The sequence below is a fragment of the Brachyhypopomus gauderio genome, chromosome 9 (assembly GCF_052324685.1).
Source record: "Brachyhypopomus gauderio isolate BG-103 chromosome 9, BGAUD_0.2, whole genome shotgun sequence".
Lineage (NCBI taxonomy): Eukaryota > Metazoa > Chordata > Actinopteri > Gymnotiformes > Hypopomidae > Brachyhypopomus > Brachyhypopomus gauderio.
The window spans coordinates 10,533,869-10,553,868 of NC_135219.1; the positions used below are offsets into that span (position 1 = coordinate 10,533,869).

The window sequence follows — 20,000 nt, forward strand, 5'->3', positions numbered from 1 at the left end:
ACACACACACACACACACACACAGGCACATATTTATGCAAATATAAATATACAGTAGAAAGTTTGAGAACCCTAGTGAATAGAGCTGAATCAGCCATCTAGGTTAGGGTTGGGGTGGGGTTGGGGTTAGGGTTGGGGTTATGGTTAGGTTTAGGGTTATGGTTATGGTTAGGTTTAGGGTTCATTCTCATCTCAGCTCTGACACTGTCAGAAAACTCCAGCAATTGTTGCTTTTGTGCAGCACCCACAGTGCTGCCATCACCTGTCAGCAAGACAGTAATGTGGTCACATAGTCAGATACTAACAGTGATGATGGCACAGGAAGTGTCTGACAAACACGTATATGGGCATGTCAAACCATTACAGCTGTCACCTGCACCTCTGTGACACATGTACCTAACAACAACATACTGACACATGTACATAACAACAACAACACACTGACATGTACCTAACAACAACATACGGACACATGTACATAACAACAACACACTGAAATGTACCTAACAACAACATACTGACACATATACCTAACAATAACACACTGACATGTACCTAACAACAACATACTGACACATGTACATAACAACAACACACTGACATGTACCTAACAACATCATACTGACACATATACCTAACAATAACACACTGACATGTACCTAACAACAACATACTGACACATGTACATAACAACAACACACTGACATGTACCTCACAACAACATACTGACACATGTAAATAACAACAACACACTGACATGTACCTAACAACAACACACTGACATGTACCTAACAACCAGTGATGTCGGTAACGCGTTACTTAGTAACGCGTTACTCTAATCTTACCACTTTTTTCGGTAACGAGTAATATAACGCGCTACTATTTCCAGTCCAGTAATCAGATTAAAGTTACTTATCCAAATAACTGTGCGTTACTGTTTTTATTTTCCCTAGTAAAAAGATATATTTTTACTTTCTTCTTGGCTCAGTTATACTTTTGCCTCTGACCGTAGCGCTCGACTCCGCACGCTGCGCGCGACCCTGTGAGAGCACGAGCACGTTTTACAAGTCATTTTTTACAGTGTCCTCCTGTAACGATATGTGGTAGTATAAAGAAATACCCCTCAAAAACAGGGGAAGGAACATTTACCTGACCAATTTTAATGTTGCTTTGTGTTTCAGGTTTGAAAAGTGCTGGAATTTTGACTAATGTAGCCTACTTTAAAATGCTTGAAATTTTTATGGTATTTCGTTTCACAAGCTGTCTGACTGAACAATTCGCTTGTATTATGTTTACATTTACAAATAATACCGCGCAGCTACACAAACGTAATGTCAGGAGATACTGTAGCGACTACTACTCCTCACGGCGAGTCTTGCCCTTTAAGTGACGCTGAGGGGGCGGGGCCTGCGCGCGCCAGGGTTGCGTTATCAATAAAGTTTCCCTCCTCTGGATTTTTGGATTAAGCAGTTTCTGCCTTGGTTACCGAACCTGCTTCAATTGTTACTGTTAAAAATGCACTTCCAATAAAGTGAGTATTGGAAAATTTTATTTTGCTGCTGAATGTAACTACTAAAGTAACTTGTAATCTAACGTAGTTACTTTTAAAATCAAGTAATCAGTAACGTAACTAAGTTACTTTTTAAAGGAGTAATCAGTAATCGGATTACTTTTTCAAGGTAACTTAGCCATCACTGCTAACAACACACTGACACATGTACCTAACAACAACATACTGACACATGTACCTAAAAACAACACACTGACATGTACCTAACAACAACACACTGACACATGTACCTAACAACAACACACTGACATGTACCTAACAACAACACACTGACATGTACCTAACAACAACACACTGACATGTACCTAACAACAATATACTGACACATGTACATAACAACAACACACTGACATGTAACTAACAACACACTGACACATATACCTAACAACAACACACTGACACATGTACCTAAAAACAACACACTGACATGTACCTAACAACAACACACTGACACATGTACCTAACAACAACACACTGACATGTACCTAACAATATACTGACACATATACCTAACAATAACACACTGACATGTACCTAACAACAACATACTGACACATATACCTAACAACAACACACTGACATGTAACGAACAACACACTGACAAATATACCTAACAACAACATACTGACACATGTACATAACAACAACACACTGACATGTACCTAACAACAATATACTGACACATATACCTAACAATAACACACTGACATGTACCTAACAACAACATACTGACACATATACCTAACAACAACACACTGACATGTATCTAACAACACACTGACACATATACCTAAGAACAACACACTGACACATGTACCTAACAACAACACACTGACACATGTACCTAAAAACAACACACTGACATGTACCTAAAAACAACACACTGACATGTACCTAACAACAACACACTGACACATGTACCTAACAACAACACACTGACATGTACCTAACAACAACATACTGACACATATACCTAACAACAACACACTGACATGTATCTAACAACACACTGACACATATACCTAAGAACAACACACTGACACATGTACCTAACAACAACACACTGACACATGTACCTAACAACAACACACTGACACATGTACCTAACAACAACACACTGACATGTACCTAACAACAACACACTGACACATGTACCTAACAACAACACACTGACATGTACCTAACAACAACACACTGACACATGTACCTAACAACAACACACTGACACATGTACCTAAAAACAACACACTGACATGTACCTAACAACAACACACTGACACATGTACCTAACAACAACACACTGACACATGTACCTAAAAATAACACACTGACATGTACCTAACAACAACACACTGACATGTACCTAACAACATACTGACACATGTACCTAACAACAACACACTGACACATGTACCTAACAACAACACACTGACATGTGTACCTAACCACAACATACTGACACATGTACCTAACAACAACACACTGACGTACCTAACAACACACTGACACATGTACCTAACAACAACATACTGACACATGTACCTAACAACAACACACTGTCACATATACCTAACAACAACACACTGACACATGTACCTAACAACAACACATTGACACATATACCTAACAACAATACACTGACATACCTAACAACAACACACTGACACATATACCTAACAACAACACACTGACACATGTACGTAACAACAACACACTGACATGTACCTAACAACAACACACTGACGTACCTAACAACACACTGACACATGTACCTAACAACAACATACTGACACATGTACCTAACAACAACATACTGACACATATACCTAACAACAACACATTGACACATATACCTAACAACAATACACTGACATACCTAACAACAACACACTGACACATATACCTAACAACAATACTCTGACACATGTACCTAACAACAACACATTGACACATATACCTAACGACAACACACTGACACATGTACCTAACAACAACACACTGACATGTACCTAACAACAACACACTGACACATGTACCTAACAACAACATACTGACACATGTACATAACAACAACACACTGACATGTACCTAACAACAATATACTGACACATATACCTAACAATAACACACTGACATGTACCTAACAACAACATACTGACACATATACCTAACAACAACACACTGACATGTAACTAACAACACACTGACACATATACCTAACAACAACACACTGACACATGTACCTAAAAACAACACACTGACATGTACCTAACAACAACACACTGACACATGTACCTAACAATAACACACTGACATGTACCTAACAACAACACACTGACACATGTACCTAACAACAACACACTGACATGTACCTAACAACAATATACTGACACATTTACCTAACAATAACACACTGACATGTACCTAACAACAACATACTGACACATATACCTAACAACACACTGACATGTAACTAACAACACACTGACACATATACCTAACAACAACATACTGACACATGTACATAACAACAACACACTGACATGTACCTAACAACAATATACTGACACATATACCTAACAATAACACACTGACATGTACCTAACAACAACATACTGACACATATACCTAACAACAACACACTGACATGTAACTAACAACACACTGACACATATACCTAACAACAACACACTGACACATGTACCTAACAACAACACACTGACACATGTACCTAAAAACAACACACTGACATGTACCTAACAACAACACACTGACACATGTACCTAAAAACAACACACTGACATGTACCTAAAAACAACACACTGACATGTACCTAACAACAACACACTGACACATGTACCTAACAACAACACACTGACATGTACCTAACAACAACACACTGACACATGTACCTAACAACAACACACTGACATGTACCTAACAACAACACACTGACACATGTACCTAACAACAACACACTGACACATGTACCTAAAAACAACACACTGACATGTACCTAACAACAACACACTGACACATGTACCTAACAACAACACACTGACACATGTACCTAAAAATAACACACTGACATGTACCTAACAACAACACACTGACATGTACCTAACAACATACTGACACATGTACCTAACAACAACACACTGACACATGTACCTAACAACAACACACTGACATGTGTACCTAACCACAACATACTGACACATGTACCTAACAACAACACACTGACGTACCTAACAACACACTGACACATGTACCTAACAACAACATACTGACACATGTACCTAACAACAACACACTGTCACATATACCTAACAACAACACACTGACACATGTACCTAACAACAACACATTGACACATATACCTAACAACAATACACTGACATACCTAACAACAACACACTGACACATATACCTAACAACAACACACTGACACATGTACGTAACAACAACACACTGACATGTACCTAACAACAACACACTGACGTACCTAACAACACACTGACACATGTACCTAACAACAACATACTGACACATGTACCTAACAACAACATACTGACACATATACCTAACAACAACACATTGACACATATACCTAACAACAATACACTGACATACCTAACAACAACACACTGACACATATACCTAACAACAATACTCTGACACATGTACCTAACAACAACACATTGACACATATACCTAACGACAACACACTGACACATGTACCTAACAACAACACACTGACATGTACCTAACAACAACACACTGACACATGTACCTAACAACAACATACTGACACATGTACATAACAACAACACACTGACATGTACCTAACAACAATATACTGACACATATACCTAACAATAACACACTGACATGTACCTAACAACAACATACTGACACATATACCTAACAACAACACACTGACATGTAACTAACAACACACTGACACATATACCTAACAACAACACACTGACACATGTACCTAAAAACAACACACTGACATGTACCTAACAACAACACACTGACACATGTACCTAACAACAACACACTGACATGTACCTAACAACAACACACTGACATGTACCTAACAACAACACACTGACATGTACCTAACAACAATATACTGACACATGTACATAACAACAACACACTGACATGTAACTAACAACACACTGACACATATACCTAACAACAACACACTGACACATGTACCTAAAAACAACACACTGACATGTACCTAACAACAACACACTGACACATGTACCTAACAACAACACACTGACATGTACCTAACAATATACTGACACATATACCTAACAATAACACACTGACATGTACCTAACAACAACATACTGACACATATACCTAACAACAACACACTGACATGTAACGAACAACACACTGACAAATATACCTAACAACAACATACTGACACATGTACATAACAACAACACACTGACATGTACCTAACAACAATATACTGACACATATACCTAACAATAACACACTGACATGTACCTAACAACAACATACTGACACATATACCTAACAACAACACACTGACATGTATCTAACAACACACTGACACATATACCTAAGAACAACACACTGACACATGTACCTAACAACAACACACTGACACATGTACCTAAAAACAACACACTGACATGTACCTAAAAACAACACACTGACATGTACCTAACAACAACACACTGACACATGTACCTAACAACAACACACTGACATGTACCTAACAACAACACACTGACACATGTACCTAACAACAACACACTGACATGTACCTAACAACAACACACTGACACATGTACCTAACAACAACACACTGACACATGTACCTAAAAACAACACACTGACATGTACCTAACAACAACACACTGACACATGTACCTAACAACAACACACTGACACATGTACCTAAAAATAACACACTGACATGTACCTAACAACAACACACTGACATGTACCTAACAACATACTGACACATGTACCTAACAACAACACACTGACACATGTACCTAACAACAACACACTGACATGTGTACCTAACCACAACATACTGACACATGTACCTAACAACAACACACTGACGTACCTAACAACACACTGACACATGTACCTAACAACAACATACTGACACATGTACCTAACAACAACACACTGTCACATATACCTAACAACAACACACTGACACATGTACCTAACAACAACACATTGACACATATACCTAACAACAATACACTGACATACCTAACAACAACACACTGACACATATACCTAACAACAACACACTGACACATGTACGTAACAACAACACACTGACATGTACCTAACAACAACACACTGACGTACCTAACAACACACTGACACATGTACCTAACAACAACATACTGACACATGTACCTAACAACAACATACTGACACATATACCTAACAACAACACATTGACACATATACCTAACAACAATACACTGACATACCTAACAACAACACACTGACACATATACCTAACAACAATACTCTGACACATGTACCTAACAACAACACATTGACACATATACCTAACGACAACACACTGACACATGTACCTAACAACAACACACTGACATGTACCTAACAACAACACACTGACACATGTACCTAACAACAACATACTGACACATGTACATAACAACAACACACTGACATGTACCTAACAACAATATACTGACACATATACCTAACAATAACACACTGACATGTACCTAACAACAACATACTGACACATATACCTAACAACAACACACTGACATGTAACTAACAACACACTGACACATATACCTAACAACAACACACTGACACATGTACCTAAAAACAACACACTGACATGTACCTAACAACAACACACTGACACATGTACCTAACAATAACACACTGACATGTACCTAACAACAACACACTGACACATGTACCTAACAACAACACACTGACATGTACCTAACAACAATATACTGACACATTTACCTAACAATAACACACTGACATGTACCTAACAACAACATACTGACACATATACCTAACAACACACTGACATGTAACTAACAACACACTGACACATATACCTAACAACAACATACTGACACATGTACATAACAACAACACACTGACATGTACCTAACAACAATATACTGACACATATACCTAACAATAACACACTGACATGTACCTAACAACAACATACTGACACATATACCTAACAACAACACACTGACATGTAACTAACAACACACTGACACATATACCTAACAACAACACACTGACACATGTACCTAACAACAACACACTGACACATGTACCTAAAAACAACACACTGACATGTACCTAAAAACAACACACTGACATGTACCTAACAACAACACACTGACACATGTACCTAACAACAACACACTGACATGTACCTAACAACAACACACTGACACATGTACCTAACAACAACACTGACACATGTACCTAAAAACAACACACTGACATGTACCTAAATACAACACACTAACACATATACCTAACAACAACACACTGACACATGTACCTAAAAATAACACACTGACATGTACCTAACAACAACACACTGACGTACCTAACAACACACTGACACATGTACCTAACAACAACACACACTGACATGTACCTAACAACAACACACTGACACATGTACCTAACAACAACACACTGACGTACCTAACAACACACTGACACATGTACCTAACAACAACATACTGACACATGTACCTAACAACAACACACTGACATGTACCTAACAACAACATACTGACACATATACCTAACAACAACACACTGACACATGTACCTAACAACAACACATTGACACATATACCTAACAACAATACACTGACACATATACCTAACAACAACACACTGACACATGTACCTAACAACAACACATTGACACATATACCTAACGACAACACACTGACACATGTACCTGAAAACAACACACTGACACATATACCTAACGACAACACACTGACACATGTACCTAACAACAACACACTGACATGTACCTAACAACAACACACTGACACATGTACCTAACAACAACATACTGACACATGTACATAACAACAACACACTGACATGTACCTAACAACAATATACTGACACATATACCTAACAATAACACACTGACATGTACCTAACAACAACATACTGGCACATATACCAAAAAACAACACACTGACATGTACCTAACAACAACACACTGACACATGTACCTAACAACAACACACTGACATGTACCTAACAACAACACACTGACACATGTACCTAACAACAACACACTGACACATGTACCTAAAAACAACACACTGACATGTACCTAACAACAACACACTGACACATGTACCTAACAACAACACACTGACACATGTACCTAACAACAACATACTGACACATGTACATAACAACAACACACTGACATGTACCTAACAACAATATACTGACACATATACCTAACAATAACACACTGACATGTACCTAACAACAACATACTGGCACATATACCAAAAAACAACACACTGACATGTACCTAACAACAACACACTGACACATGTACCTAACAACAACACACTGACACATGTACCTAAAAACAACACACTGACATGTACCTAAAAACAACACACTGACATGTACCTAACAACAACACACTGACACATGTACCTAACAACAACACACTGACATGTACCTAACAACAACACACTGACACATGTACCTAACAACAACACTGACACATGTACCTAAAAACAACACACTGACATGTACCTAAATACAACACACTAACACATATACCTAACAACAACACACTGACACATGTACCTAAAAATAACACACTGACATGTACCTAACAACAACACACTGACATACCTAACAACACACTGACACATGTACCTAACAACAACACACTGACACATGTACCTAACAACAACACACTGACATGTACCTAACAACAACACACTGACACATGTACCTAACAACAACACACTGACGTACCTAACAACACACTGACACATGTACCTAACAACAACATACTGACACATGTACCTAACAACAACACACTGACATGTACCTAACAACAACATACTGACACATATACCTAACAACAACACACTGACACATGTACCTAACAACAACACATTGACACATATACCTAACAACAATACACTGACACATGTACCTAACAACAACACATTGACACATATACCTAACGACAACACACTGACACATATACCTAACAACAACACACTGACACATGTACCTAACAACAACACATTGACACATATACCTAACGACAACACACTGACACATGTACCTGAAAACAACACACTGACACATATACCTAACGACAACACACTGACACATGTACCTAACAACAACACACTGACATGTACCTAACAACAACACACTGACACATGTACCTAACAACAACATACTGACACATGTACATAACAACAACACACTGACATGTACCTAACAACAATATACTGACACATATACCTAACAATAACACACTGACATGTACCTAACAACAACACACTGACACATGTACCTAACAACAACACACTGACATGTACCTAACAACAACACACTGACACATGTACCTAACAACAACACTGACACATGTACCTAAAAACAACACACTGACATGTACCTAAATACAACACACTAACACATATACCTAACAACAACACACTGACACATGTACCTAAAAATAACACACTGACATGTACCTAACAACAACACACTGACGTACCTAACAACACACTGACACATGTACCTAACAACAACACACTGACACATGTACCTAACAACAACACACTGACACATGTACCTAACAACAACACACTGACGTACCTAACAACACACTGACACATGTACCTAACAACAACATACTGACACATGTACCTTACAACAACACACTGACATGTACCTAACAACAACATACTGACACATATACCTAACAATAACACACTGACACATGTACCTAACAACAACACATTGACACATATACCTAACAACAATACACTGACACATATACCTAACAACAACACACTGACACATGTACCTAACAACAACACATTGACACATATACCTAACGACAACACACTGACACATGTACCTGAAAACAACACACTGACACATATACCTAACGACAACACACTGACACATGTACCTAACAACAACACACTGACATGTACCTAACAACAACACACTGACACATGTACCTAACAACAACATACTGACACATGTACATAACAACAACACACTGACATGTACCTAACAACAATATACTGACACATATACCTAACAATAACACACTGACATGTACCTAACAACAACATACTGGCACATATACCAAAAAACAACACACTGACATGTACCTAACAACAACACACTGACACATGTACCTAACAACAACACACTGACATGTACCTAACAACAACACACTGACACATGTACCTAACAACAACACACTGACACATGTACCTAAAAACAACACACTGACATGTACCTAACAACAACACACTGACACATGTACCTAACAACAACACACTGACACATGTACCTAACAACAACATACTGACACATGTACATAACAACAACACACTGACATGTACCTAACAACAATATACTGACACATATACCTAACAATAACACACTGACATGTACCTAACAACAACATACTGGCACATATACCAAAAAACAACACACTGACATGTACCTAACAACAACACACTGACACATGTACCTAACAACAACACACTGACACATGTACCTAAAAACAACACACTGACATGTACCTAAAAACAACACACTGACATGTACCTAACAACAACACACTGACACATGTACCTAACAACAACACACTGACATGTACCTAACAACAACACACTGACACATGTACCTAACAACAACACTGACACATGTACCTAAAAACAACACACTGACATGTACCTAAATACAACACACTAACACATATACCTAACAACAACACACTGACACATGTACCTAAAAATAACACACTGACATGTACCTAACAACAACACACTGACGTACCTAACAACACACTGACACATGTACCTAACAACAACACACTGACACATGTACCTAACAACAACACACTGACACATGTACCTAACAACAACACACTGACGTACCTAACAACACACTGACACATGTACCTAACAACAACATACTGACACATGTACCTAACAACAACACACTGACATGTACCTAACAACAACATACTGACACATATACCTAACAACAACACACTGACACATGTACCTAACAACAACACATTGACACATATACCTAACAACAATACACTGACACATATACCTAACAACAACACACTGACACATGTACCTAACAACAACACATTGACACATATACCTAACGACAACACACTGACACATGTACCTGAAAACAACACACTGACACATATACCTAACGACAACACACTGACACATGTACCTAACAACAACACACTGACATGTACCTAACAACAACACACTGACACATGTACCTAACAACAACATACTGACACATGTACATAACAACAACACACTGACATGTACCTAACAACAATATACTGACACATATACCTAACAATAACACACTGACATGTACCTAACAACAACATACTGGCACATATACCAAAAAACAACACACTGACATGTACCTAACAACAACACACTGACACATGTACCTAACAACAACACACTGACATGTACCTAACAACAACACACTGACACATGTACCTAACAACAACACACTGACACATGTACCTAAAAACAACACACTGACATGTACCTAACAACAACACACTGACACATGTACCTAACAACAACACACTGACACATGTACCTAACAACAACATACTGACACATGTACATAACAACAACACACTGACATGTACCTAACAACAATATACTGACACATATACCTAACAATAACACACTGACATGTACCTAACAACAACATACTGGCACATATACCAAAAAACAACACACTGACATGTACCTAACAACAACACACTGACACATGTACCTAACAACAACACACTGACACATGTACCTAAAAACAACACACTGACATGTACCTAAAAACAACACACTGACATGTACCTAACAACAACACACTGACACATGTACCTAACAACAACACACTGACATGTACCTAACAACAACACACTGACACATGTACCTAACAACAACACTGACACATGTACCTAAAAACAACACACTGACATGTACCTAAATACAACACACTAACACATATACCTAACAACAACACACTGACACATGTACCTAAAAATAACACACTGACATGTACCTAACAACAACACACTGACATACCTAACAACACACTGACACATGTACCTAACAACAACACACTGACACATGTACCTAACAACAACACACTGACATGTACCTAACAACAACACACTGACACATGTACCTAACAACAACACACTGACGTACCTAACAACACACTGACACATGTACCTAACAACAACATACTGACACATGTACCTAACAACAACACACTGACATGTACCTAACAACAACATACTGACACATATACCTAACAACAACACACTGACACATGTACCTAACAACAACACATTGACACATATACCTAACAACAATACACTGACACATGTACCTAACAACAACACATTGACACATATACCTAACGACAACACACTGACACATATACCTAACAACAACACACTGACACATGTACCTAACAACAACACATTGACACATATACCTAACGACAACACACTGACACATGTACCTGAAAACAACACACTGACACATATACCTAACGACAACACACTGACACATGTACCTAACAACAACACACTGACATGTACCTAACAACAACACACTGACACATGTACCTAACAACAACATACTGACACATGTACATAACAACAACACACTGACATGTACCTAACAACAATATACTGACACATATACCTAACAATAACACACTGACATGTACCTAACAACAACATACTGGCACATATACCAAAAAACAACACACTGACATGTACCTAACAACAACACACTGACACATGTACCTAACAACACACTGACATGTACCTAACAACAACACACTGACACATGTACCTAACAACAACACACTGACACATGTACCTAAAAACAACACACTGACATGTACCTAACAACAACACACTGACACATGTACCTAACAACAACACACTGACACATGTACCTAAAAACAACACACTGACAAGTACCTAACAACAACACACTGACATGCACCTAACAACATACTGACACATGTACCTAACAACAACACACTGACACACGTACCTAACAACAACACACTGACATGTGTACCTAACAACAACATACTGACACATGTACCTAACAACAACACACTGACGTACCTAACAACACACTGACACATGTACCTAACAACAACATACTGACACATGTACCTAACAACAACACACTGACATGTACCTAACAACAACACACTGACACATGTACCTAACAACAACACATTGACACATATACCTAACAACAATACACTGACACATGTACCTAACAACAACACATTGACACATATACCAAACGACAACACACTGACACATGAACCTAACTACAAAACACTGACATGTACCTAACAACAACACACTGCCACATGTACCTAACAACAACATACTGACACATGTACCTAACAACAACACATTGACACATATACCTAACAACAATACACTGACGTACCTAACAACAACACACTGACACATATACCTAACGACAACACACTGACACATGTACCTAACAACAACACACTGACATGTACCTAACAACAACACACTGACACATGTACCTAACAACAACACACTGACATGTACCTAACAACAACACCCTGACACATGTACCTAACAACAACACACTGACATGTACCTAACAACACACCGACACATATACCTAACAACAACACACTGACACATGTACCTAACAACAACATACTGACACATGTACCTAACAACAACACACTGACATGTACCTAACAACAACACACTGACACATGTACCTAACAACAACACACTGTCATGTACCTAACAACAACACACTGACACATGTACCTGAAAACAACACACTGACACATATACCTAACAACAACACACTGACACATGTACCTAAAAACAACACACTGACACATATACTTAACAACAACACACTGACACATGTACCTAACAAGAACATACTGACACATGTACCTAACAACACACTGACACATGTACATATCAACACACTGACCTGTACCCAACAACAACACACTGACATGTACCTAACAACAACACACTTATACATGTACATAACAACAACACACTGACACATGTACCTAACAACAACACACTGACATGTACGTAACAACAACACACTGACACATATACCTAACAACAACACACTGACACATGTACCTAACAACAACACACTGACATGTACCTAACAACAACACACTGACACATATACCTAACAACAACACACTGACACATGTACCTAACAACAACTGCTGGATCTGTGCAGGTATCAGAATGTTTACAGACATGTGTTTTCATTGCTTATATTGAGAATCTGTCTTCAAACACATTCCAACAGTAATGCACAACTGTCTGTAACTGATCAATGCTACTAAAATCAGCCAACCATGTTTAGAGTTGTTTCAGTATTATTAACCTCTTTACTAAACAGAATAGGGAATACAGTGTGTGCCTTTTCGTACAGCTTACAGATCACACAGGTAGCTCGTTATAACACCTAGTGGATTATCTGTATATAGGTTGCTATGGGGTGTACATGAAGTGTACTGTGTACTGTACATTTGGGGCATCTGACTGAGTTCTTTTGAAAACACTCCGAAGCACATGAACCACTTGCGAATAAACACATAAACATCCCCCACAAGGGGGCACTATTACACTACGAGATGAAAGACCCGGGGAGCCCTTCAAGCGTGAACAGCATGTCCAGTGCATGACACTGATTTCTCTGAGCTTTAGAACATAGAGCTCACACAGTGCTGAAGAGCTGAACTGGCTACTTTAAAAAAGGCCACAGTGAGATTCCTGTATTAACACACGTATTTTCCTGTATTAACACACACACACACACACACACACACACACACACACACACACACACACACACACACACAAACCTGAGTGGCCCACAGGTGGTCCAGCCGCAGTTTGAGGTCCAGCTGCCTGAAGTGTAACAGCAGGGCTCCTGACACCAGCAGCATGGCCAGGACGGGGTCGTAGCCGTAGGTGTGAAAAAAACCCCCTCTGCGTCCCGAGGAAAAACACACACATATACATTTTGGTGAGACACAAATGGGCTTGAAGCTGCATATAGAGCTGATGGAGGACCTCTGTCTGAAATGTCCTGCTTCTCTACAAACCTTCTCTACTACACAATCACTGCTACATCTACAATAGAAACCACTGTACACTTCAGCTGCTCAGAGAAATATTATACATATAATTTCACACTTTTTACACTACCTACGACTACAGCTATTACTTTAAGATAACTGTATAACAATAATAATAAAATTATAACTATAATAATATAACTAAAATAATAATTATTATTTTTAAAGTAATATCCTATATCTTTTAAAACCACTCTTTCATATATTTCTGTTGTTTGAATCTGGAGATATCGCTTATTTGGATCTGGTGATATCACTTGTACGGTTCTGGTGATATCACCTGTTTGGTTCTGGAGATATCACTTGTTTGGATCTGGTGATATCATTTGTTTGGTTCTGGAGATATCACTTGTACGGTTCTGGTGATATCACCTGTTTGGTTCTGGTGATATCACTTGTTTGGATCTGGTGATATTACTAGCTTGGATCTGGTGATATCACCTGTTTGGATCTGGTGATATCACTTTTATGGTTCTGGTGATATCACTTTTATTGTTCTGGTGATATCACTTGTTTGGATCTGGTGATATCACTTGTTTGGATCTGATGTCATCATTATGTACTCATCCACAGGACCGCTCACCCCACAGCCTGCCGGTATCCGCTGGTCTCCATGACGACAGTATGGAGGATGTTGAGAAGAAGAAGCAGGAGGATCTTGGGTAGTGATGACACACGCAGGTAGAGGGCCACCGAGAGTGACACCATCACGCAGGACAGAAATGCGTATGGGGTGGCTTTACACACACCTCTACCTGCTGCACTGCTGTTCACCATGACAACTGTTAAGATGGAGATGCTAGAATTCCCATCCCACGACCAAGGCATGCAGGCCACCTAGAAAGTGAAAGACACACACACACACACACACACACACACACACACACACACACACACACACATGTTTATTTGCATTGCAGTATAAAGCTTTTCTTCTGAACTGTGAATTATGAAATGATGCAATGCCTACCAAGCCTTAAGCCAAACTTTAACTGCAGTCACAAAAGTGAAACCTGCACTTGTGCTGTATTTAAGAGAGGGAGTATCGTGTTGCAAATGTAGCCACACACACAGACACACACACACAGACACACACACACACACACACACACACACACACACACGCATTCAAATGCAAACACCCATTCACCAATCACATTCAAACACAAACACCCACTCACCAATCACATTCAAACACAAACACACACTCACCAATCTCATTCAAACACAAACACATTCACCAATCACATACAAACACAAACACACACTCACCAATCACATTCAATTACAAACACACACTCACCAATCTCATTCAAACACAACCACATACTCACCAATCACTTTCAAACACAAACACACACTCACCAGTCTCATTCAACACAAACACACACTCACCAATCTCATTCAAACACAAACACCCACTCACCACACACCCCTGGGTCACGGAATACATCAGAATCACCAGAAAGACACACAGAACTGTTCTGATCTGCAGGGTGAGACAGTCAGGAGAGCACTAGAGAGAGAGAGAGAGAGAGAGAGAGCAAAAGAGGTCAGATGATTAAAAATCAAATACTCAGACTAGAATAACAAAAGCCAGAAAGTCAAGAAGTGGTGTTGTACATTTTAGTGTGTGGCATTTTTTGTGTTGGCAGTTCCTGACAGTGGGTGTACAGTGTGTGTTCAATGTGTGTACAGTGTGTGTTCAATGTGTGTACAGTGTGTGTTACCTGCACATGAGTGATGAGAAGGTACATTACACTCGCCATATGAAAACAGAGACAAAGGACCAACAGAATCAGAATCACCAAACCTCTGTGGTGAGAAAAAGAAGAAGGAGGTTCTTGTGTTGCTTTATATATCAGGCCACCAAAGAAACATGTGCAGGTATTGGAGCAGTGTGTTACATACGGGGGGGTGAGCAGTGTGTTACGTACGGGGGGGTGAGCAGTGTGTTACGTACGGGGGGGTGAGCAGTGTGTTACGTACGGGGGGTGAGCAGTGTGTTATGTACGGGGGGGTGAGCAGTGTGTTACGTATGGGGGGGTGAGCAGTGTGTTACGTATGGGGGGGTGAGCAGTGTGTTACATATGGGGGTGAGCAGTGTGTTACGTACGGGGGGTTGAGCAGTGTGTGATACGTACGGGGGGGTGAGCAGTGTGTTACGTACGGGGGGGTGAGCAGTGTGTTACGTATGGGGGGTGAGCAGTGTGTTACGTACGGGGGGTGAGCAGTGTGTTACGTACGGGGGGGTGAGCAGTGTGTTACGTATGGGGGGTGAGCAGTGTGTTACGTACGGGGGGTTGAGCAGTGTGTTACATATGGGGGGTGAGCAGTGTGTTATGTACGGGGGGGTGAGCAGTGTGTTACGTACGGGGGGGGTGAGCAGTGTGTTACGTATGGGGGGTGAGCAGTGTGTTACGTACGGGGGGTGAGCAGTGTGTTACGTACGGGGGGGTGAGCAGTGTGTTACGTATGGGGGGTGAGCAGTGTGTTATGTACAGGGGGGTGAGCAGTGTGTTACGTACGGGGGGGGGTGAGCAGTGTGTTACGTATGGGGGTGAGCAGTGTGTTACGTACGGGGGAGTGAGCAGTGTGTTACGTATGGGGGGGTGAGCAGTGTGTTACGTATGGGGGGGGTGAGCAGTGTGTTACGTACGGGGGGGTGAGCAGTGTGTTACATATGGGGGTGAGCAGTGTGTTACGTACGGGGGGTGAGCAGTGTGTTACGTATGGGGGGTGAGCAGTGTGTTATGTACGGGGGGTGAGCAGTGTGTTACGTACGGGGGGTTGAGCAGTGTGTTACGTATGGGGGTGAGCAGTGTGTTACGTATGGGGGGTGAGCAGTGTGTTACGTATGGGGGGGTGAGCAGTGTGTTACATACGGGGGGGTGGGCAGTGTGTTACGTATGGGGGGGTGAGCAGTGTGTTACATATGGGGGGTTGAGCAGTGTGTTACGTACGGGGGGGTGAGCAGTGTGTTACGTACGGGGGGGGGGGGGGTGAGCAGTGTGTTACATATGGGGGATTGAGCAGTGTGTTACGTATGGGGGGTGAGCAGTGTGTTACGTACGGGGGTGAGCAGTGTGTTACGTATGGGGGGGTGAGCAGTGTGTTACGTACGGGGGGGTGAGCAATGTGTTACGTACAGGGGGGTTGAGCAGTGTGTTACGTATGGGGGGTGAGCAGTGTGTTACGTGCGGGGGGTGAGCAGTGTGTTACGTATGGGGGGTGAGCAGTGTGTTATGTACGGGGGGTGAGCAGTGTGTTACGTACGGGGGGTGAGCAGTGTGTTACGTACGGGGGGTGAGCAGTGTGTTATGTACGGGGGGGTGAGCAGTGTGTTACGTATAGGGGGGGTGAGCAGTGTGTTACGTATGGGGGGGTGAGCAGTGTGTTACATATGGGGGTGAGCAGTGTGTTACGTACGGAGGGTTGAGCAGTGTGTGATACGTACGGGGGGGTGAGCAGTGTGTTACGTACGGGGGGGGGGGGGGGGGTGAGCAGTGTGTTACGTATGGGGGGTGAGCAGTGTGTTATGTACAGGGGGGTGAGCAGTGTGTTACGTACGGGGGGTGAGCAGTGTGTTACGTATGGGGGTGAGCAGTGTGTTACGTACGGGGGAGTGAGCAGTGTGTTACGTATGGGGGGTGAGCAGTGTGTTACGTGCGGGGGGTGAGCAGTGTGTTACGTATGGGGGGTGAGCAGTGTGTTACGTATGGGGGGTGAGCAGTGTGTTACGTACGGGGGGTGAGCAGTGTGTTATGTACGGGGGGTGAGCAGTGTGTTACGTATAGGGGGTGAGCAGTGTGTTACGTACGGGGGGTGAGCAGTGTGTTACGTACGGGGGGTGAGCA

The 20,000-nt window shown here is 40.7% G+C and overlaps 1 protein-coding gene and 1 long non-coding RNA gene across 9 annotated transcripts in view; one reads left to right on the forward strand and one right to left on the reverse strand.

Moving 5' to 3' along the window:
- Positions 1-20,000, reverse strand: part of adcy1a (adenylate cyclase 1a) — a 49,027-nt gene that overhangs the window by 7,051 nt on the left and 21,976 nt on the right. For 4 of the 6 annotated variants that reach the window (XR_013133186.1, XM_077017017.1, XM_077017020.1 and 1 more), the window contains exons 11-14: positions 17,874-17,958; positions 17,570-17,659; positions 16,727-16,980; positions 15,868-15,994 (exon numbers count right to left, since the gene is read on the reverse strand). Coding sequence is in view for 4 of the 6 variants with exons in the window: in XM_077017017.1 (XP_076873132.1) it covers positions 15,868-15,994; positions 16,727-16,980; positions 17,570-17,659; positions 17,874-17,958 (556 nt within the window). In the remaining 2 variants the exon portion in view is untranslated. Of the gene's footprint in view, positions 1-15,867; positions 15,995-16,726; positions 16,981-17,569; positions 17,660-17,873; positions 17,959-20,000 lie in introns of those variants that run through there. The other 2 variants (XM_077017018.1, XR_013133187.1) reach the window with 2 other exon arrangements.
- LOC143522975 (uncharacterized) overlaps positions 999-20,000 on the forward strand; it is a 24,765-nt gene continuing 5,763 nt past the window's right edge. The window contains exons 1-2 of one of the 3 annotated variants that reach the window (XR_013133190.1): positions 999-1,530; positions 16,717-16,824. This is a non-coding gene — a long non-coding RNA (uncharacterized LOC143522975). The remainder of the gene's footprint in view (positions 1,531-16,716; positions 16,825-20,000) is intronic. The other 2 variants (XR_013133188.1, XR_013133189.1) reach the window with 2 other exon arrangements.